General features: G+C 32.8%; 1 protein-coding gene across 2 annotated transcripts in view; it reads right to left on the bottom strand.

The window, feature by feature from the left end:
- LOC118184787 (uncharacterized) overlaps positions 1 to 23,903 on the bottom strand; it is a 197,908-nt gene that overhangs the window by 85,254 nt on the left and 88,751 nt on the right. For both annotated transcript variants that reach the window (XM_035354515.2, XM_085827652.1), the window contains exons 7-9: positions 16,826 to 16,900; positions 10,675 to 10,819; positions 2,514 to 2,586 (exon numbers count right to left, since the gene is read on the bottom strand). In XM_035354515.2, coding sequence (XP_035210406.2) covers positions 2,514 to 2,586; positions 10,675 to 10,819; positions 16,826 to 16,900 — 293 coding nt within the window. The remainder of the gene's footprint in view (positions 1 to 2,513; positions 2,587 to 10,674; positions 10,820 to 16,825; positions 16,901 to 23,903) is intronic.

The following is a 23,903-nucleotide window of genomic DNA, read 5'->3' as shown; positions in this document are numbered from 1 at the left end:
GACCTTGTAATTTTCCTTTGCTTTTGCTTCACTACTAAATTTAAAAAATGCAAATAATACCTTCTACTTCTTAGCATCAGTTTTTTTATATGACAGCATCTATAATGAAGTTAAAAATGAGTTAAAATGCTAATATTGACACATTGGAATCATGCTTAAACATAAACAGAAGTACAAGAACTTTTTAGATAAACCATCTGCTTCATCAGTTGGAGCTGGAATGGTTTGGTTTGGTTTGATTTATTTAATTATGGCAAAGCACACTAGGCCTATCTGACTAAGGGGAGGGATGCCTTCGTGGAGGACTTTCTAAGGGAAACTGGCTTGTATACATGTTACACATGGGGAAAACCATGAAAATGCCCATGCAGCCAGCCCGTTCATGGGATTCGAACCTCAGGAGCTGGAATGGATGGTTTTATCATGTTCAAAATCTCTTATTTGCAGAGTTGCAGTACTCAGAATTGACATCTAGATGTATGAAAGATAGAAGGGAAGGTTACTGTTGCAATGTGGCTTGGTAGTAATGTCAAGCGCTTCTTTAATTTTAAGGCTGTTTTTTATGCTGGAGTTTGGCTTTGTCCTATTCACTTACTGCACGTGAAAGCTTAGTGAACTATTTGACTAGAGATGACTATTTTCGTTGATGAATTGGTTGGTAGAGAGCTTGGAAATAGCTTTTTTAAGTTCTGCAATCTTTATCAATAGTTTCCTGGATGAGTTGATATATTGAGTTTCTGTGCTTGTATCTTTGTCGTGAATCAGGATAATTCATACCCCTGAAGTATCTATTATAGCAACATTTGATTTATCTGATATTAACAATTTCCATATAGATGGGGCTGGCCTAATCGCAAGTTTATAAGCAAATCTTTTAAACATGGAGCAGATATATGGAGGGATCAGGCAGTAGGTAAAAGTTCCAATAAATTTACTATTTGATGCTTGCATTGTGAGCAACTTTACTTTTTGAAAAATAACTGTAGAAGTTTGTTACAGCTTGTTAATATGCACTAAGAACACATTATTATAATTTTGCAAAGGAGACCTAATGTCAGTATGAAATTTACAGCTTATTCATAATGGCATAATTTCCTGTATCTTATAAGGCATTTGTTCATCTCCTCACTATTTCAATATTCATAAGAATTTTTTGCAGGTACTTTGGGGAGCTATGACTAAAAGTTCTATTTACTTCTTTCTGAAAGCATTCACCTGCTTCATGGCCAAATCATTTACATTTATAACACCTTATTAAATTGGATTCTTTATTGGTTGAGAAGAATAGCTTGATTAAACCTTTTTCCTAGTTCAAACTCAGCAGTGAAAAACTCAATTATCTAAAATTTTTTCACTTTTATTTGAATCTTTTCTAAAATTGTAACATGCTACTTCATATGAATCAAATTCATCTACCATTTTAATATTTTAATTTCAGGTACAAAGTCTAGAAAATGTTCAAGAATCTCATTTGATTATTTCCATTTTAACTGATAAGCAACTATATTTTTTTACATGACCATAGGTTTTTTCCTTCTTCTTCTTTTTTTTTTCTTCTAAATCTTGCATCCATTCCTCAAAGAAATTGTTTAACTTAAAATCAAAATTATGCCAAGATGCAGAAATTTCTTTCTTATGTGAAATACATTTTTAACTGAACTGCTCTGGAATGCTCTAAGTTTGAAAACCTTACGAAATACTCTTTTAATGTAATTATAACTATTTCGAACAAATCAGGCTTCTGTGAGCAATAATTTCCCAGTATCTAACAGGAATAGCCTTAAAAAAGTGTGACTGAGTCTTCTTTCAGCATGTTCATTTTATCAATCTTCCATAGCAAATCCTTACTTTTGTTATTTCTAAGAGCTTCAGAACTGTCATTTTGCTGCAACTCATTTGTTAATTCTAGCTTTCTTGATTCAAACCTATGTTTTCCTTCTTCTAATTTAATTTTCTCCTCCCTTTCTCACTCTGTGATAGCTGCATTCAATAAATTTCTGGTAATCCTCATCATAAATTTCAGCCTCAAAAATTATACTGCATAACTTGCTATAATTGTTAAGGTAAGCTTTGAATTTGGAAAGTAATTAAATACAATTCATCTGTCGATGCAATTAAACCAAGCTAAAAAGTTTTTGCTAAATAAAACATTTTCAAAAATAAATAAAAACTGTACTCAAGAGTTTGAAGCTTATTAGCTAAGAAACCTTATTTTGTAGCACACAAAACTGAAAACACAACTGAATATTACAGTTTTAGAATTCTGAGCTTCCACATAGCTAAAAATATACATAATTTTAAAAAGGCATTCTTCAAAAAATATATATTAGTGCTGTTTAGTGGCAGATGCTTATTTAAATGTTTTATTATTACCACATAGTTAATGTGTGTGTATACATATATATAAATAAATAATACATACAGACACATGTATTACTTATAAAAAAACAATTATGTATAAACAAACCACTAAATTGCATAACACTGTTAAACTAATAATAATAAAAACTTACTTTCCAATATTTTCAGGCACTGAAATCAGACGATTTTCATCTACTCTCAAAACAGACAGTTTCTTTAGATTAGCTGCAAATTTTGCATTATGTTACTTTCATATTAACAGAAAAATACAGAAAACAATGTATTTAATTCACTTTTAACAGTAAAATATATGCATACTCATTAATTGTGTTCAAAGATACAATAACAACATTAAATATAACCCTATTATCATTTTTCTCCCCCTCAAGACCTGTAGGCTGCCTCAATATGGCGAGGGGGTGGCACTGGGTGGAATAGGGAAGTACGTCACGAGTGTATACTCCTGGTAAGGCCACCCTAGGCGTGAAGGCTATTCCACTATACCCAGCTAAAGCCTACAGGCATCTGAGCTAAGTCAGTCCTCTACCATTGGTGCTCGGGTCTCATGACTTACAGAGGCTGCCCTTTTTCTCCACCCACGAGTCATGAAGCTTTCTAATGTGATCCATACTGCATAGCCCGTCATGCAGGTTCAAAAGGGGCACGTTCATGGTTTAGGAAAAGAACCTTGTCCGAAAAATAAGCTACAGTCTCCTAGATTACGAACTTTTAAAATTATCCAATATAATGTTAATGGTATTTCAACATTGGCAGCGAAATTTAAACTTGACCAAATACTGAAGTTGGCTGAAGACCAGGGAGCTCAAATTATCGCTCTGCAGGAAACTAAACTGAAAGAGAATTCTGAACTAAAAGTTAAGGGATAGAACATCATCCGTTTAGATAGACACGCGAAAGGAGGTGGTGGCCTTGTTTTCCTTATCAGAGACATTAACTATATTTCCAAAAGTTATAATGTACCCACTGGTTCAGATTTAGAGTTGCAAGGCGTCACTGTTTTGTGGAGAGGTGAACCACTAAACATCTTTAATTTATATCACCCTCCCAACATTGGTAATCTGTCTGGAGTCCTTGATAATCTTTTATCTGGAAATACTCTACTTCTGGGTGATTTAAATGCTAAGCACCCAGTGTGGGATTCCTCTTCCCAGAACCAGAGAGGACTTAATCTTCTTCATTCTGTTGATGACTCAGGTTTCATGATCCTTAATGATGGTACTCAAATGCACTCTTCATATAGCTATAACACATCTGAAGCCCTTGACCTGTCTATAGTAAGTCCCACTATCTTTCCAAATTGCACCTGGACAGTTATGAGGAATATTGGGAGTGACCATTCTCCAATATTAATTGAAATAAAGAAGAAACAGTGTACTTTCCTTAATCGTAAAAAATATTGGAATTTTGCTAAGGCAGACTGGAAGGCATTTGGCAGTCTTGTTGACACCCTGGCTGAACCTAGCATTCACTCAAGAGACCATGATACTAACTGGATTACTTTTAAGAATATGCTCTTTGGGGCAGCTAAAAGAACTATACCTAGAGAAAGGGTAAAGCTTTTTAATCCTTACTTTACTCATGATTCGCTGATTTTGCAGCCTTTGCTGCAGAAGAGAACCTGCGACTCGAATTGAAAAACAATAATACAGAGCAAAACAGGACAGAGATGAACAAAGTCAATGCAGAACAAAGTCAATGCTACTTAAGAGGAAAAAATGGATGGATATATGTGAGGGACTTGATGCTAGATCATCTGACAAGAAATTGTGGAAATTGATCAAGAATATTAGCAGTGAACAACCTCAGATAAAGAGATGTAATGCTACCTTAGATATGGATGGCAACATCCCTATAGACGAAAAAGCTGCGGCTGATCTCATCGGGGCACATTACCAGGAGATAAGTGAGATGACTTTTACAGAAGTTGATAAAAAAGTGAGAAAAAGGTCTCGAGATCTTGCACATGGATGTTGTAGTGCTGTCTCGGGCAATCCCCTTTTCTTTAAATCCTTCTCCATGCATGAATTGGAGATGGCACTTGAGGATCTTGCCTTGAACAAAACTCCTGGACCTGATGGTATCCATGGCCAGATGATTGGGCATCTTGGCACTCATGCAAAAAAGAAATTTCTGAATATAGTAAATCAATCTTGGAGTCTTGGATGCCTTCCTAAAGAGTGGAAAAGAGCCACAATTATACCTGAGAAACCTGGCCAAACCGATGGATCTCCTGGGAGCTTTAGACCCATTGCCCTAACCAGCATTGCATGTAAAGTCATGGAAAAAATGATCATGGAGCGGTTACTCTTTCACCTGGACACCCACGACCTCCTACCAAAAGAACAATATGGTTTCAGAAGAGGTCACAGCACCACTGATCAACTGGTCTATCTCAGCCAGAGATGCCCAAAACAAGTGACTTACCAATCATACTGTGGCTGCTTTTCTAGACTTGTCAAAGGCGTTTGACCGTGTCTGGAAACATAAAATAATAGGTAAACTCTAAGAAGATTTTGGCATCAGGGGTAAAGCCTTGATCTGGATTGCAGATTTCTTAAGAAATAGACTGATAAAAGTAAAGCTTAATTCCACTATGTCAAACGCCTTTAAATTAAGCCAAGGCGTCCCCCAGGGTTCTGTGTTGAGCCCAATTCTTTTCTGCCTGTATTTGGCTGGAATTGAGAAGATTATATCAAGGAAATGTGAGGTTAGTCTATCTGTGAATGATATTGCCCTTTGGAGCTCTGGCCCAGGTGTGAGTTCAATTGAGACCAATATAAATTTTATCCTTGAAGAAGTGTGGAAATTTTTGAAAGACCACAAATTGAGTTTTAATCCAAATAAATCTATTGCTAGTTTTTTTACCACCAATAAGAAGATTTATAATTATCATCCAAAGGTTTTTATGAATAATTTGTCTCTTACATATGACAAACATCCCAAATATTTGGGCTTCGTTCTCAATCCAGAGATCACTAGTAACAAACATGTGGATGCGCTGGTTTTTAAAGGCAGAACATTCTGAAGTATATCTCGGGACGTGATTGGGGAGCCGATGTTTGCACTTTGAGAACTACTTACTCAGCTATCATATTGACCTATTTTGGAATACGGTTTCCCCATTTACTGTTGTGTCTCTTCCACCAACCTCCAGAAATTGGAAAGAGTCCAACTCAGTGCTTCTCGCATTATATCTGGCTTGCACAACAGTTGCCCGAATAAAAAATTGCATTGTATGAAACAGACCTTCAACCCCTCAGTCTAAGAAGAAATGCAGGCCTCATAAAATATTATAATAAACTTCTCAGTTACGGCTCCCAGAATAGAACATCAGAATTTCTGCAGCACTGGAGTAATAACCAAACACTTAAGAAAAATAGTCCACTTAGACAAATTGAGTATGCTGGTATAATTGACTGTAATGTTGAGCAGCATTCCTTGAAACAATGTTTAGATCCATCTGAGGGACTCCCAGGAGTCAGGTTCCATGCGGAACTTTCGTCTCGAGTTTCTAAGAAAAATTATATTCCGGCCCTGTTATGACAATCTGCCTTGGAAACTATACATGCAATTCCCGCTGAAGCTACCCTCATCTATACTGATGGGAGTGAAAGCGAGGACTCTCGTTTCGGTAGTGGTGTTGTCATTAAATGCACAAATGGAAATATTGTTAAAATAAAGAAAAGAAATTCTGACTTCAGTTCGGATTTTAAGAGTGAACTTATAGCCATCGAAGAGGGACTAAATGCTGTTTTGTACTTTACAGATCTTAAGGCAGTATGGATTTTGTCTGACAGTCGTAGCACTATCAAATATCTTTCAAACTGGCAAAGAGTTGGTGATAGGGCTGGAGCCGCAATTCTTGGCAAACTTAGGCAGGTCTCGTCACTCTGTGAAGTGCATCTTCAGTGGATTCCTTCCCATGTTGATATATGGGGGAATGAAATGGCAGACATTCTGGTGAAGGAGGCTTCTGAAGAACCTTTACCAATTATCAATTCACTGACATATCTTGAACTACATTCCATTAGAAGACATGCTAACAGGCAAATTTGGCTCATTCCCCGGAGTCATCCCTGGTATCAAACTGATTGTCCTGGAAGATTCCTTGCTATGGATTGCAAAAGATGTGTTCAGACAACACTTTCCCGATTCTTCATTGAGCACCTGAGGGGACTTACTTTTGAGAGTGGTATCAAGATGCACCCAATTTGTTCTAAGTGTCACAATGCACCCACATCACCGGCACATATCCTTGAGTGCCTGGAGTTGTCTCTTGTGGACCTTTACGGGTCTCCTAAGCTTGTTTTTGATTTTTTAAAGGTGAATGGACTCGTGGAACTCGTCTTGTATTTCTAGGCATGGAGATTAGTAACAACAACAATCATTTTTCTTAAGAATGCAACTAGTTATGTATAAATTTAAATAACAATATTTTTTATTTTAATATGAAAAATATGGCTTTCAATCTCTTACTAATATTTTGAAGAATCATTGAAAATATCACATAGGTAGTTCTTACAAAATCAATCAAAAGTGAAACTACTTGCGAAGTTATTATTATTTTGCATAAACAGTTACTTTATGATTTATATCTTCATTGTTACTTCTTTTTCGTTTTCTCAGCAAAATGCAAATTAGTTTGAGCATTTAAGCTGAGTTTGTTTAGATCGTGAGACAGAGCATGTTTCTTTCGGTGTGCGTGCACGTTAAGTTCCCCCATCTCTGATAAGCCTGAATTATTTAGCTTTGCATTATGATTACTGAATATTTGATTAGTTATGCCAGTTAGATTTGTGAGCCAACCTTGCATTACATTAAACTGTGTAGTCTTTGACCACAAGCTTTTTTAAATTTTACATCGACTGCTACTTTAAGTTATCTCGCCGCAAATGCTGGCTGAGTTTGTCAATAATGAGACATGCTCTTCAGTTAAATTTCTGATTTTAATAAAACAGTTGTTAAAACCTTTTTAAGGTTCTGTGTGTTCACTTCCTGACATTATGAAAATTCACTTAATGTCTATAAGGAGTTTGTTATTAGTTAATGCAATCAAAGAAAGTCAGACTCTGTTATTTTAAAATCAAATGAATGAAGGTCCATGGAGCAGTTTTCCTCTTTTAATTAAAACATAAATAATTATATACGCATACATACATAGGGTAGGCTAAAAGCATAAATCCAATTACAAAGCTTGAAAAGCAGGAACTCAATAGTTCTTTCAAATAATTCTAACACTCTAATCTACTACACACTGCAGTTCAAATTCTAATAAAAAAGAATCAATTACTCATCAGTTTTTTTACACTGCCACATGCCCAGGCAAGCATGAGATAAAGAATTGAATGGACAGACTTGTAACATCAACTTCTGGCATATCAACAAATATTTCTCAACACACTTTCCATCTGAACTCTGACAAGAGTTAAACTAACTAAATTATACAAACACATATAAAAATTACTTCTCACAATGTACAAATATTTTAATCAATCAAAAGTTAAATTACAAAAAAAAAAAAAAAAAAAAAAAAATTATACATGTATAAATTAATTGTTACTACAGTAAAAAGTCGTTAATCCGGACTCGTCGGGACTTCAGCGATTCCGGATTATCGATTTTTCCGGATTATAGATCATCAGTTTAAATATGGTGAGATGGCATGCAGAAATTCTAAAATTAAAAATATGAAACCGTAATTTATGAAATAAAGAACAATTATGATCTAAAGGGTATCAAAATTTATAAAAAGAAAAAGCTTAATATTTATTTGTTTACTTTATTAAACATTTCTTTCAATGTAAGTTGTTTAAGTTGCTTCATTTCATGTGATTATACTTTCTCTTTAATTCTATTAAACAGACATAATTTCTTGTTTAGTTACAAAGTTCCGCTGTTCAAGTCCTATAATTGCTGAGTCGAGAATACCGACTAATTTGTCAATCGAAATTTTTTCGTTTTCAATAACCTCTGCATCACTTTCTTCACTATCGGAAGCAAATTATAGGAACTGGATTTAAAAAAGAATGAATGATATCAAAGAAGATTTAAAAAAGAATGAATCATACTTATCATATCAAAGACGAGTACATCGAGATGAAATACTACATTTAGTAAGGAATTATAAGCCAAATAAAATAAAAACATCTGCCCTGAAGATAAGGATAGTGCTGACAGATCAACTTCCAATTCATTGCGCGTTGCGTCGTTTCCCTCCCCCAGCAGAGCAGCATGAAACTGATAAACAGATTTCGGAATGATTAGATAATCAAAGGATATCTGCAACATTAGCTGAATGAGATAATTTTAGCTTAGCTTATACTGTCCGTTAGACATTAAACGTGCATGCGTAAATGCATTATGCACATGTGCACACACATATTCGCAGCCGTAAAGGTCTTACGTGCATGCGTAAACGCCTATGCGCATGCGTCAATATGACGCATGTGCAGAAAGTTTGTAGCTTTGAGGTCCGGATTATAGATCATTCCGGATTATGGGCGTCCGAATTAACGACTTTTGACTGTACTAATAAAATGGATTAAAATGGTTAAAATACGTTTTAAACTTAACTAAACTAACTACAATAAAGATATTCAATTCAAGCATTAAATAAACTAACAAAAAAGAAATATATTAAAAAAATCAATAGAGTTCAAATCTGTCAGAAATTCGAATTCAAGGGGGTAAAGGTGTTGGGTAATATATTTGTACTTTTGACTAAAGATTCAAGTTGATACATATCACTGATTTTTTTTTGGGGGGGGGGATTCCAATTTGGCTTCATCTATCGTTTCTCTATTGTTTAGTTTTGGCCAGAGGTCAGGTGAGTATTGAAGCCACTGTGGACCTTACATTTAAATGGGTTCATTTATTAACTTAGAGATCTTTGCCTCTCCAGATATGAAATCTGCAGTGCTATTGACACCTGGGCAGTAATGCTTACCTTCACATGAACTTCAGATTTTTGGATTTATTTGGCATGATTCTTGACAAAGGGTTTGATGATTCAAAAATAGAATAATAATAATGAAATAAGTCTTTTACGAGCCTGTGCAAAAACAACATGGGATTTTCAACTTCAATGTTTTCAAAATATGTTTGCCTAACTTGCCTGCTAACAGTGCCTACCCTTAATTCTAAGCTTGGAAATATAACTGATCTTAGGAAGGTTACCCTACTTGTAAAAGTGACAAAGGCAGTTTTAATTTCTTTATTATTTATCATGAAACGTACGTATCCAACTGTACCATAGGCTGTATCATGTAATTTTGTACCTGTATCTGAGAATTCAGGATTTTTAATATTAATTGCTATGCCTAGATCCAGTTTCCTACAATATGTGAACTGCTTAAGTACAGACGTATGTCTTTGGATACTAGACAGATGAACAACTTTCTTCGTGTTCAAAGAAAAGCAAGAGATTCCCAAAACCAAAGATAAAAGAACACCTGAAAGCACTCATTTAATTACTTTTGAAAAACAGGTGATTACACCACCTTAACAAAATCATGCTTAAAGAATGATTTTTTTGGCATGAATTTATATTTCAAGAAACTCTCAAAACATCTGCGTCCATAATCCGATCAACAGTATGTATTAAGCAATGCTGTCATCAACAAAAAGGCATGCACTTTTGAGTGGGAATAAGAATTTCATCTCACTACGAAGGTAACCATCTTACACAGATGCCACATTAACAAGAATGCACTCCATAACAAACTTCTAAATTATCATAATTTTAAGAACTATCTTAATTTTAAATATCTCCTTAATTATATAACATGATAAAAATCTCTTAGATAAGTTAGATTAAAATTTAATAATAAAGATGATAAAAATACAGAAAATATATATGATTATCATTTGAACACCAGTCAAATAAAGCTGCAAACAGCTCTATATCAGCTTAATGAATATTGCAGTCCTACAGGCAATGATTTTATTATTAATACTGATTAAATATTTATTTCATCAAACACTTCTTTGTTTTTAATCATACCTAATTATATGGGAAAATTTAACTGGGCTAATAAATTTAATTATTGGATAACTTATGTAATGATATATCATATTTAAAAATTAAAAATTTTAAAATGACTGTCAAAATACTTCTTAAAATATGCACTGTATAGTAAGAGATTAAAAAATAGAAAATGTATAATGAAAGTATGTTTAAATAATGATGAATAGCATATATATATTGTACATTAAAATTTCAAATAAGAAATATGATAGTGAAAAAATTCTCTAAAATAAAAATTAAGATGCTTAGATAAAATATATACATACCTATACCGTCAGGAAGTACTTTGATACGATTTGATGACAATGTCAGATCACAGAGGTTAATGCATCCTTCAATTTCATCTGCTACTTCATAAATTTTGTTTTTACTTGCATCTAAGTAAGCTAACTTCTTAAGACCTCCCAAAAACTAGGGATAGAAATTAAAAAAATGTTTTAATATGATACAGTTTGTGAAACTTTTATTAGTGCATATAATAAAAACAAATGTATTGTCACATTTTTTAAAAAATATTTTGCTAATTTCAGTTTTAAAAGTAAATTAATCTCGAAGTATTTAAAATTAATGAATTATATGTCTTAAGAAAGAAAATTTATAAATCTGTAATATATGGAATATACTGAAATACATATTTAAATCTAATTACAATATAATACCCGAAATCCAGACATTCAATATCAGAATCCTTCAAAATTCAGACTTCTAGACCATCAGCATTTTTTTTTTAGGAACTTTAAGAAATGAGGACATAATAGCAAAAAACACAGGAATGCCATAAAAGTAAATATTCTCCTGACTGGCTGAGATTTTTGTATGTCACTTTAACGATAATACATGGATAAATACTTGTATTAAAACTTGCATTTAGCTGCTAATTTTTAGCAGCTCTTTCCAGATGTCTCAGTTGATCATATGAAGAGGGTTGAAGATTCCAAAGTTTATCTCTTAAGAAAATTTGACAAAAAAGGGAGGGGGGTCACTTTCACCATTGAAAAAGTTACTATATTGTGATAAAATTAACTGTGTCAGTACAGGAGTAAGTTCGGCTGAAGACGGAGATGGGCATGTCTTCCAGCAAGCACTGAGTACATGATCTTGAGGAGTAATCAGGAGCCTTGGGTTAATGTTTAGTAAGCAGCAGAAAAAAAAAAAAAAAAAAAAAAAAAGAAAATATGCGAGGTAACTTTGTAAGTCCAGTATTAAAATAATTACACATTTACTTTCAACATACGAAAGGCAACAGGCAGCACACTTGTTTAGTAGTAGTGTTACATTTCCCTTTTGTTTCCTAAGAAATTATTAATTGACATTAGCCACAACCATGCTTCCTGCTTTTCAATGGTTGTGGAGAGAACAAGGAATATTTTTTTATCTGACCTACACAATAAGCAAAGTGCCAAGATGTATTTGTTTGAAGTGGAGTATTGCTCATACAGGTTTGCTTGTTGCAAAAGAAGCAGAGGGAAGAAAACGAATTAGATTTTGCTGAACTTAAATCCTTTTAACATACAAAATTGCATTCTTCCTTAATTTTGTAATTTGATACAGCTTATTTTTTGCAGGCTATTATTATTACAGCTATATTATCAAAATTAAAGTTTGATTTTTGTTTATGTCAAATATAGTTTCTAATCATACAGCTATAGCAGGATCTGCATAGGAAAAGCATATTTACTTGCCTTCTACAGCAGCCTTGGTCCAAATCAGGCTTAAGAAGGTGAGAATTCAAAATCAGGCAAAAACAATACCCTTATTTTGACTAGATTTTGAGTGCTACAGAAGGTGAAATTTTTTCATTTAATGGAATTTGGGAAGAAATGTGGAGAAATAAGAATAAATGAAGATGATATGACAAATGTTTTCCATTGCGATCACAATGCCCCAATCAGCAATCAACGACCTTTGAAAATGAAAAGATTTCAAATGATAGTTTAATAGGAACTCTTGACATGACAATTGCAGGATTCGAACAGTGGAAATTTGTAACTGAAGAAGAAATTAAGTATATCTACAAAATTAAAGATAAAGTATTACCACAAAAATCAAAGAAGTTTAAATTACATTGAAAGAAATGTTTAATAAAACAAACATTAAATACTGAGCCTTTTTTGGAGGAGGCTAATTGTACTTGTTTAAATTCCCAATAAACAGCATTATGCATTCTGCAGAGAACTTCAGAAACAAACTGCTGAGAAGGAAATCTTTAAAATGATTACTAAATACTTTGATTACAAATAAAAAAAATTAAATTCTAAAAACTCTACAAATTTATGTACTGATGGTGTGGCTGCAAAGATAGAAAGTTTGAACCAAAATTTTTTATTTTCAAATAATATGTATCTTTATTCATAGAGAAGCTCTCATGTTTAATAATTTACCTTTAGAATTAATGTCCATAATGGCAGATAAAGCAACCATTTCAATCATACCTTTTTTCAATTTAATATAAAGAAATCGGATAAGAGTATTTAAAGAGGTCATCATTGAAAAGGCTTGATCATGAATTGCATGTAGTTCTGTTACCACAGGCCCAGATTAAAAAAATTTCAAAGACACGAGCCCAATTATGTCAATGAAATAAGAAGATAATGAATGCAATACATGCAGTGTTCAGAAGAGCTGTACACGGGAAAATAAATTTTATCAAGCTATCATTGGTTCTGTGTGCATTCAAACCACTACCAACTCATATAGTACATGTAACAATATTTTTGTTCTTTAAGAACCCATTTTATGAGCAGACTTTTCCCAGAATACAGATATACTATAATTGCATGGTCTGCACATATGGTAACAGATAGGCTTTCTTTGCCAAAATAAACTCCAAATTTCTGAACAATCTACAGGACTGCTAATGTTTCTCTCTCGGCAGCAACATATTTTTTTGAGTTGGATTAAGTATTTTGCTAAAATATGCTTACTGGTTGTCCATCTTTCAGAAGAACGGATCCTGCAACAAAATCAAATGCATCCATGGTGATTTCTAACTTGCTGTCTCCTTCCCAGAATTTCAAGATGGGACTTGGATTAATGCTGATTTTAAATAGTATTCATTTCCATGATCAAGTGAATCCAGTCTTTTTTTTTTTTATTTTTTTTTTAAAATTTAATCAGAACACTGCTAAGCAAGCAAAATTTTTAATGAATGCTCTGTAATAGGAGCATAAGCCCAAAAGTGATGCAAATTTCTTTACCATATTAGGTGGTGGATAATTTTTAATTGTAGAAATTTTTTAAACATCTGTTTCTATTCCATGCTCTGGTATTTCATATCCCTAGTACTGAAGTTCTTTGACTGTGCATTTACATTTTGATACATTAACTTTTAACTCTGTTTATTTTAATACTTCATGGAAATCCTCACTGTGCTCATATATTGTGTTACTCGAAACTGTTATGTTATCTATATATATATAAATTTTTGATATGCTAAGTACAGGCCTTAAGATTATGTCCATTGTCTTTGAAATGTAGTGGGAGCCTCACATAGGCCAAATGGCATTTTAAGGATTTGCATATACGCAATTTAGTAATAAATGCTGTTTTTGCCAGGTCCTACATATCTTGAAATATCCAGACATGAGATCTAGTGTGGTCACATATTTGGTAGGTCATATATTTAGTTTAGTTTTCCCAATTATCTCTTCAGTTATTGGTGAGCAGAAAACTGGATGCTTTGTTACACAATTTAATTTTCTAGTCAAAAGCAAAATGCCAGGCTTTAAAACAGGTGGGAGGAAAATTATTTATTTATTTACTATAGCAAAATACCACAGGGCTAGTGTAGGGACTACACATACAGATTATAAATTAATTTTTCAAAATTACTGAAATATGGCTTTCTATGATATCTTCTTTAATTTTATTGCAGTAGTAGGGTTTTTCTTTACATGGACTTTATTTCTCATTTCAATTGAATGACTCATCACATGTATTAACCTTGGGGTGTGTAAGCTTGGGCTGCAAAAATTTCTTACCAACTGTTCCAATTTTATTTTCCCTTTTAAAGACTAATCCATTCGGTTCAAAGCTGAGGGCTTTGTCTCTTTCTCTGTCAACCTGTTCATGTCCAACTGCACCGACTCTTCATGAAAATTAGTTTGTACCCTAAATGTTTTTAAGAAATCTAGATCTAAAATCTTGCTTACCTGCAAATTTCTATCCATGAAAAAAACCATTTTAGGCCACCCATTCTTAGTTTGCCCATTCACTCACTATACACATTCACAGTGTTTTCCTTGCTCTGTTATCACCTTGGTTACTGTCACATCAAACAATTTATACAGTACAAAGTCCAAAATCTAAATGTCCATTATCCGGAATGATCTAAAATCTGGACCTCAAAGCCACAAACATTTTCTTTTTTGTATGCTTTATGCATGCACATTTGATTTTTCCTTCCATAAAGTCATAGCTGTTAAATTGAATGATAGATATGAAGTCGAAAAAGTAGGATGCCACGAAGGACCAAATATGACGTCTACTGCGGCTGACCATATGAAGCCATGGTCAAATTGATTGATGATTGTATCAGCTCAAATTTAAGGACCTGATACTCTTTTTCTTTCCTTCTTTTTTATTTTATTTTATTTTATTTTATTTTTTATTTTTTTATTTTTTTTATTCTATTTGCAGGTACCTCATGATGATGGTGATGTCCACTCAACAGACATCGAGGATGATGCCTTACAGGATGACCAGATGTAGAGGTAGATCCTTCCACTCCATTTACTTCTACTTCAACTTAGCAGAACCAAAGCTTCAACTTAGCCGCTTGCAAAGCGGCAGATGAGCACTGGAAGTGCTGGAGATGAGACGCGTCAAAGCACAGAGCGGATATTTTGAGATGGAATGGAAGCGGACAGACGGTCCACAAATCCTCCAAGATGCTTGTCCTTAGTTAGCCAAAAAGGGAAGATGGGCCCTTAAATTATTTATTGAGAATAGTGAGTTAGTCATCATACAACAATCCTGTAGAATTGTTTGGACTGAGTATAATTATTCTGAGATCACCTGCAATATTAATATTTACTTAATTTACCTTTTTATTACTTTTATTTATTTATTATCAGTAAAATAAAGCATTTAATAATGCATACGTAATGCTCTACCATGTTTTTGAAAGTAAACTCTACATATATAAGTTGATCCTTTGGTTTAACTAAATCATGCACAGTCTGCTCACCAACTCTTTACTGCAAAAACATAAACTTCATGCTTAATTATTTTCTACTTTACTTATCGTTTCAAGCTTTTGATAAATGGAAAGAACAACAGGCTTACATTTTTTTTCTGACATTCTGAAAGTAATATTGATTACAGAAATTCACAACAACTTGTCAATGAAAAAGTAAAATCCCCACTGTCCCTTGAAGCATACGAGCGAGTTCTAAAAATAGCAATTATTTTTCAGTGAAAGTACTAAAATTATTCTCCAACAAAGCTTCGATTATTGCATCACCAAAGTAAGAATATGTCTATTATCAGCATTAAGGAGGGGTAAGTAAGAAGGGGGACAGGATATAGAAAGGAATTTGTAACTGTAGTCAGGTTGTCAAAACCGTGCTGGAAAGGGAAAAGGCAGAAGGGAGGAATAAACCTAAAACATTTTCAACTAAAGTTTCACATCAACATCTGCTCTTTCTCACTAGAGTGTCTGCTGATGATTTTTGCAATAATTCTCACCCCCCTGGCTAAAGCAAACTGTTTTTTAAGCAGAGTGCTGGAGAAGCCACAATCCAGTTAATCTGCCTCTGGTAAATTGGGAGTTGGCTGTACTTAATATGCTAGAAAATAAATTTGTAATTATTTAAAGCAAATAACATCATGCTGATGAATACATACGGAACAGTTACTTATTGAATACATTAAAAAAGAGAGATTATTCAAACAAATCCATTATCCAAACCTCTGACAATTCAAATCAAATTATACATCATTTTTTGTATAAGTGTTATATCTCAGATGATACAATTTAATCATCTTAATAATTAAAATAAAAATATAAAACTCTGTAGATAAATTTTGAGAATCATAAATATGGGAATTTTTTCTGATCTAAGAGAATTAAAAAAGTAAGGAATATTAACAACCTTAAAAGGATGAAACTTCATCATAATTGTTAGACATTACAATAGCCAGGAAATTTTTGGCATACATTTAATATCATTTCGTGAAATCAATAAAATTTAAAAAAATGTAGAATTTTATAAGTGCTGCAACTCTAACTTTTACAAGGATATTTTTATTTATATTTAAGTTCATATATTTAGTACATAAATGTATAATGTATCTAAAATGTTTTACATGTTATGGATAGAGTAAAGATTACATATTATATTTAAATAAGCACTAAAAGTATAATAAATATATAAAAAAAACTAAAAAGGAGAAAAGAAAATACAAGTAACACACCGGTGGAAGACAATTTAAATTATTATTATCACACCATAATTCAACCAATCTAGGTAAGTTTCCAATAACTTCTGGCTGAAAAGAAATATAAAAAAAATTAAATGAGAAAATAAATAAATAATTAAAACCTGCAACAAGAAATATTGTACAATTTTAATGATTATTCATACATGCCCCAAACAAAAAAGGGTGAATTTTTACTACTTCATGTGAAATAGGAGGGGGAATCATTTACATTACATCACATTAGATTTATTACACTTTTTCACAAATCATTATTTTCTAGCAAGACATTTGTAGTATGTTCTAATCTCAACATAAGCTTGCAAACAGATGTACAAGATGAAACACACCTATTTTTTTTTTTTTTTTCTTTTTCTTTTCAGAAATGCTGTACCAAAAAATTCTAACAAAATATTTATCTACAGTGTTAAAACATGAAATTACAGATGCCTGGGATTCAAAATACAGAAATGTCTTCCAAGGAAGAAAATAAACAATGATTTCAAAGTTATACATAATAATACAAATACATAATATACATAATACAAATTTATTACAATAAATATCCTTATAATACAAAATGTGCAAATAAAAAGAAAAAGGTTACTATAAAATGCAAATATTGAGACATTTATTTATTAAGTACCAATAAAAAGATTCCTAAATTATTCTCCAAAATGATAAATGATGATTTACTATTACCGAGTTTTAAAATAATAACATTTTATAACACAAGACACTGAATTTAAGTGAAAATCTACTGTCAATATAAAAAATTGTAGATCATGATTTAAAAGTAATTTTTACCAAAACTAAAGCAGAGCTGATCAATAAACATGGAAACATTCTATATATACCTAATAGAAATGGAAATAAGTTTGAAGGAAATATAATCAAAGAAGCTAAAATTAGTAATGTTAATGATGTACTATGGCATGCATCAGAGATTAGGAAACATAAATTACCAAAGGCTGATAAAAAAAAAAAAAAAAAAAGAAACTCATTGGTCTACTAAACCGTGATTAAAAATGTAAAAATTTCCCAAAACAATTGTGAATCTAGTACATTAGGAAAAATGACATGAACATCTTATAAAAGTGTGAAATTTAAGCAATCTGAAGATATTTTAGAATTATGGCGTATAGATTTAGTTGGACCAACTGAGAAATCAACAGATAGAAGTTGTTACTTCTTAACAGTGGTAGATGATTACAATAACTTCATATTTGTGATAACAATTGAGAAGAAGAGTGAAACTTCAGAAGCTTTAATCAAGCTTCATCCAAGAAGAAAGGCAAACAGGAAAGAAACTAAAAAGAATTCATAATGATAATGGTAGTGAATTTTTACCTAAAAGTATAAAAGAATTTTTTGAAAATATGGGAATTAAACATGAACTTACAACCTTTTACACTTCGGAAAGTAATGGAAAAGCTGAATGTTTCATACTATAATTCAAACTGCTAGAACTATGTTAACTGATGCAGAATTACAATAAAATTTTGGTCTCAAAGCTTTACAGTAGCTGTACATGTAAATAACAGGAGTCACACACACACACATAAAAAAAAAAAAAAAAAAAAAAAAGAGTTTACACCATAATGAACTATATATAGGACACAAGCCTAACATTACTTATCTTAAAAGCTTTGGATGTGAAGTGCATGTTCATATAAGACGAAATTTAATGAACAGAAACTTGGATCACCATTACTAAATGGGAATTATTTAAAATTTGATAAAAATCAAATATTATAAGAACTTATTATTTTTTACAAGGAACAAAATAATGGCAGTGTAAACAATTCAGTAATAACTGGCAGATACCATTGAGAAGATGATCCAAGCTGAAGAAACTGACAAAATTTTACCATCAAATAAATACAGATTATGAACACGACGAAAACAATTCATTGGAAAACCCAGTAATAGAGTATCCACAAATAAATGATGAACTTAGAAATAATAGTTATGAAAATTCTGTACAAAAAAGACCAGTGAGAGCAATGAAGCCACCAGAAAAATTAAAAGATTATGTAGATACAAATGAATACAAATTAAGAATTACCTAAGACATATGATGAAGCTGTAGAATCTGCTGAAAGTCAATTCTGGCTACATGTAGTGATAGAAGAACTGAGTTCAATGGAGGCTAATGAAATACGAGAATTACTTGAAAGACCCATTGATAAGAAAGTTATTAAAAATCACTGGATATTCTCAAAAAGGGATGAAAAGTGTAATTTAGGAACAATTTACAAAGATTTTTTCTATCTGAATTTCATAGTTTTTCATACCCTAAATTTTCGTAAAAGAATTTTTTTTTTCCAATGGCAGATTGTGAACGATTACAAATGTAACGGGTCCATTAATCTATACAAGGCCGGATGTGGTAGTCTCTTTATTATGGAGGCACCTAATAGGTTGGCCACCATCGTCTTTCCTATGAAGGGATGGACAGTTACAACCATGCCTTCTCTGGGATTCGAACCCAGGCCCTTCAGCACCACAGTCAGCTTCCCTGACCACTATACCAACTGGGCAAATTGTAAAAGAACTTTATGTGCTTGATTTTATTGCAGGTTTTATTATACTTTATTGCTATTTTATTATACGTATACATAACTTTGTCTTAAATTTCTATTTGTGAGTATGTACTGAATGGTACATATGTTCTTGTCTTTATTATTTTAAGTTTTGAAAATACACAATTTTTATTTGGCGCAATACCATGGTTTTGTGCAAAAAACCCAAACCAACCAATGGTTACTTTGATGCAGACAAGCGGGAATGTTTCTACTACACATTCAGAAGAAGCATGGGAGAAATTTTGGCTTCCTATTTAGTGACAGGACAAGAGGTCTCTACACTGTGGTATTACACAAGATCTCACGATTTTACATAGTCCAGATTGATATTACAAATAGCCATCACTTCCATAATAGAAAGGGAAAGTACCCAAATCAAAATGAAGAATAAAAGGGAAATCAAAATCAGAAGCCTGCTTACACATACACACCCAGACATATAGTTTATATGCATATAGGTTCAGCTAGAAGCCAGGCCAGCACCTCTGATACCACAGGTGATCGAAGTATTGCTGAACTAGGTAACTATTAAGTTACCACACAATTTTTAAGAAAAAACATCTGGGGGAGGGGGTAAGAGGGTCTCTCATCCTTCTTTCCTTATCACCAATCTATCAAGAGGGCTTTCAACTCACCATATATTTTGAATGAGAAAATGAGAGCTGTTTCCAGACATATAAATATAGTGGAAAAGCAAGATTTTGTACAAAATTATCACATACAATACATTTGAAAAATAATAAAAGCAAATAGATTTTAGATTTTCTGCAAGGGAAAGGGATCATGCCACTGTTAGTTTGGTACATTTATATTTACCATGTTGGCAACACCAAGTCTCCTCTCCGCGTGCGAGCTATGGATGCCATTGTAATGTTTTGCACATCATGTTAAGTTTCAATAAAAAATGTGAAAAGATAGGTTTCTTATTTTTCGACTTGCTTCTTCATATGATATCAATTTATGTAACATGGAAGCAGTTCTCGTGGAATATGAATGAAGAATTTGGTAGTTATAATTTGTTTTAAAAGTTACCGGTACTAGCGTAAAAATGGCATGTACAAGAAGCAGCGATATTGGCATACCGCTATTTGATGGTTCGGACTATTTTAATTGGAAAGTGCGTATGATGAAATTTTTTCAATTTAAAAAGTGTAAAGATGCGGTTCAGTAAAAAGTCAGTGAAAATGATGACGTGGAAAAATAGGAAGAAAAGGATATCCAAAGCTACAAATTACATTTACGGCGCCATAACAAACAAGCAATTGGAATATATTCACGAGTGTGAGACTGCATTTGATATAATTACGAAATTTGATGCAATGTATTTAAAAACTTCAACATCTCTACAAATTGTTTGTCGAAACTGAAAAATTATCCTGATGTAAATATATTTTTCAATGATTTTGAGAAGTATGTGAACGAATTGAAACATGCCGGTGCCACCGTGACGGAACAAGAAAAACTGAACTATATGCTAAGAGCATTACCTTCAAATTACAGTCACATTGGTGACTTAATAGATGTATTACCAGAGAAGGACAGAACAGTCGATTACCTAAAGAGCAAAATCAAATCAAAATTACTTGAAGAGAAAAATGATTATGAAGATTGTGCATCAGCAGAAAAATCAAATGTGTTCAAAATTGAAACAAGCAAATCGGGTCCACAAGGTAATGTCTGTTATAATTGTGGAAAACCTGGTCACATTAAAAAGAATTGTTGGCATGTCCATCAAAGGAACTATCGTGGTAATGGCTCCACTAATTATCGCGGTCGAAGTTCTTCAAACAATCGACGACGTAGCGGTGCTTTTAGTGGACATCGTGAACGCGGAGCATACTCCAACCAGAAAATAAACAGTCATCAAGGCAACAGTTTTCACACAACTGTTACTGAAAGTAGCATGACAAGTTCCAGTGCAAATACTGTGAAGAATAAAAATGAAATCAATTGGTTACTGGATAGCAGATGCACAGACCACATTATAAACAGTGATGAATATTTCAAAGAGCAAGTCATTTTGAAGGATCCTATTCAAGTGAAAGTCGGTGACGGAAGGATTTTGAAAGCTACAAAGGTTGGCAATATAATTATTTCTTTTCCTGTATATAACTCTGAATCTATCGTAACATTGAAGAATCTATTTTATGTAAAAGAAATAAAAGCAAATTTATTAAGTTATTCGAAGATTACTAGTTTGGTTTGTCAGGTTACGGCAAAGCACTCGAGGGCTATCTGCCTTAAGGGAGGGATGCCTTCGTGGAGGACTTTTTAAGGGAAACTGGCTTGTATACACGTTACACATGGGGAAAACCACAAAAACACCCATGCAGCCAGCCCGTTCGCAGGATTCAAACCTCGGACCGAACTACCAGTGTTCAGCGACGTTACCGCTCGGCCGCTGGTCGGCTCGAAGGTTACTGATAATCATAAAATAGTTTCAAAAGAAAAGTTCTCTAAAATATATGATGTCAATGGTTCATTAGCATACTTGCCAACCTATGACACTCAAAAATCAGGAGATTTTTTAAAGAAATCAGGAGATTTTTCACAATGTTAAAAAGACATTTTAAATGATAAAAATATAGTTTTTAATAATGAATTAACTTTAAATAGTTACTAAGTCTTAAATGCAAGCAAAACAAAAATACCTTAGACATAAAAAACATTTTTATTACTTTCATCGTTTAAAAAAAAAAAAAAAAAAAGGCACTTTAATCAGTTTTCATACAAATGTTATGGACAGTGGCAGATTTTGCTTTCGTTAAGAAAGAAACTTCATAATTTTGTTCATAGCAATTGCCACATAGGCCTGCTTTCGCTAATAAAAGTTTTTCTAATGTGTCATCACTAATATTAGATCTAAATTTAGTCCTCGTTTTCGCAACAACACTGAAAATCCTCTCACACTCCGCATTACTATGGGGAACTGTCAAGATGGCCAACATAATTCTAGCACCTTTCAATTTTCCAATTAACCTCCACTGGGTGTCAATCCTAGCTGATTTTATAACTTCATCCAAGTTTTCTAATTGTAAACTGCAAAATTGCGACTGCAGTATATCAGTAGCAACATCAATATCATCATCTTTCATGACTAAACGAAGTAACACAGGAAATCTGTTCAAAAAGTACTTTATATCAAAAAAAGATGCATTTGCTAGAGCAGAAACATCAGCAACTGCAAAATCACTTCATCGTTGACTGGAAATTTATGTAGTGTGTAATCACATACTCGACAGAAGTAACTTCTAACATGAAGATAAAACTTATTTTTTTCTTCTTCTGAAAGTTCTTCCACTACTTTTGTAGTTGCAGCTCCTATTACCAAATCTTCATCTTCCTTCTGATTTTCTGTTTCACCATAAATCACATCATATATAGAATTACAAGACAAAACACAGACTGGTTTTACAAACTTTGATAAAATGTCTTTAAACAGATCATAAATCATTGATTGCAAAACATGAATTAATGGAATTCTGCTTTGTAGAATTGTGTTCAGAACATCGAATGATGGCAAAATGAATTGTAAAAAAAAAAAAGCAAAAATCTTTGTTAAGGTCCGAAGAAAAAAACATAAATATTCGTTCTTCACAAGATAAACTTACAGTAATCGGAAAATGTTTTGTGTGTTGAGCAATTTTTTTTTTTTATATTTTGAGAGAAATTTGTATCAGCTTTACACTGATATTTTGCAGTATTATTTTGAGAACTGCCAGTTGAATTGCTGAATGATGCAGAAATTACAAAAAATCAAAATTTTTCTCATTTCAGTATTATGCAGCTGTTGGAACTGTTTCAATTTTCCCTTTCTTTTAGAACTCCTTTCAAGATAATAATAAATATCAACAATGTGTTCATCCACATTTAATGGTAAAGAAGCTGCCCCTTTTCAGCTGCTAAATTTAAGACGTGACAGGTGCACCTCATAATCTGCAAATCTGAATTTGCCTTTCTTAAGATGCCTGCAACACCAGTCTTCAAGCCTACCATTACTGGTGCATTATCGGCACCAAGCACTAAGCAATTATCCAGAGGGACTGCATTTTATTTTAAAGTTTTAATAATTAGCTGTGCTATATTAAAGCCTGTCGAATGTCCTTCTAAAGTGGGGTCAGAAAGTAAACTGCACTCAATTTCTGAAGACTCTGGATTAAAAAAAGAAACAACAATTGGATACAGTTTTGAATTGGTATTATTGCTTCCATCCGTAGAGAGGCAAAACCGTAGAGAGAGAGCTGTTTTAATGCAATCAATAACTGAAGATTTATTTTTCAAACCCATTTCTTTAACAATTGCACCTGTTTTGGTCCTTGCACTTGAGTATTTCTTAGCGATTTCACTATCGGGAAACATTTTTCTAAATAAAGCTGCAGCGTGATCCGATGCATTCAGTGGCAGGTTGTGCTCCAGTAAAAAGGCAGAGAACAGACATTCTGCATTAATCACTTTTTGGTCTTTTGTTTCCGAAGAAAAATTTAATT

The sequence above is a fragment of the Stegodyphus dumicola genome, chromosome 12 (genome assembly GCF_044657685.1).
Source record: "Stegodyphus dumicola isolate Sdum_Otavi_A_Nest chromosome 12, ASM4465768v1".
NCBI lineage: Eukaryota > Metazoa > Arthropoda > Arachnida > Araneae > Eresidae > Stegodyphus > Stegodyphus dumicola.
The sequence above is the reverse complement of the archived record's forward strand: the minus strand, read 5'-3'. Positions and strand labels throughout refer to the sequence as shown.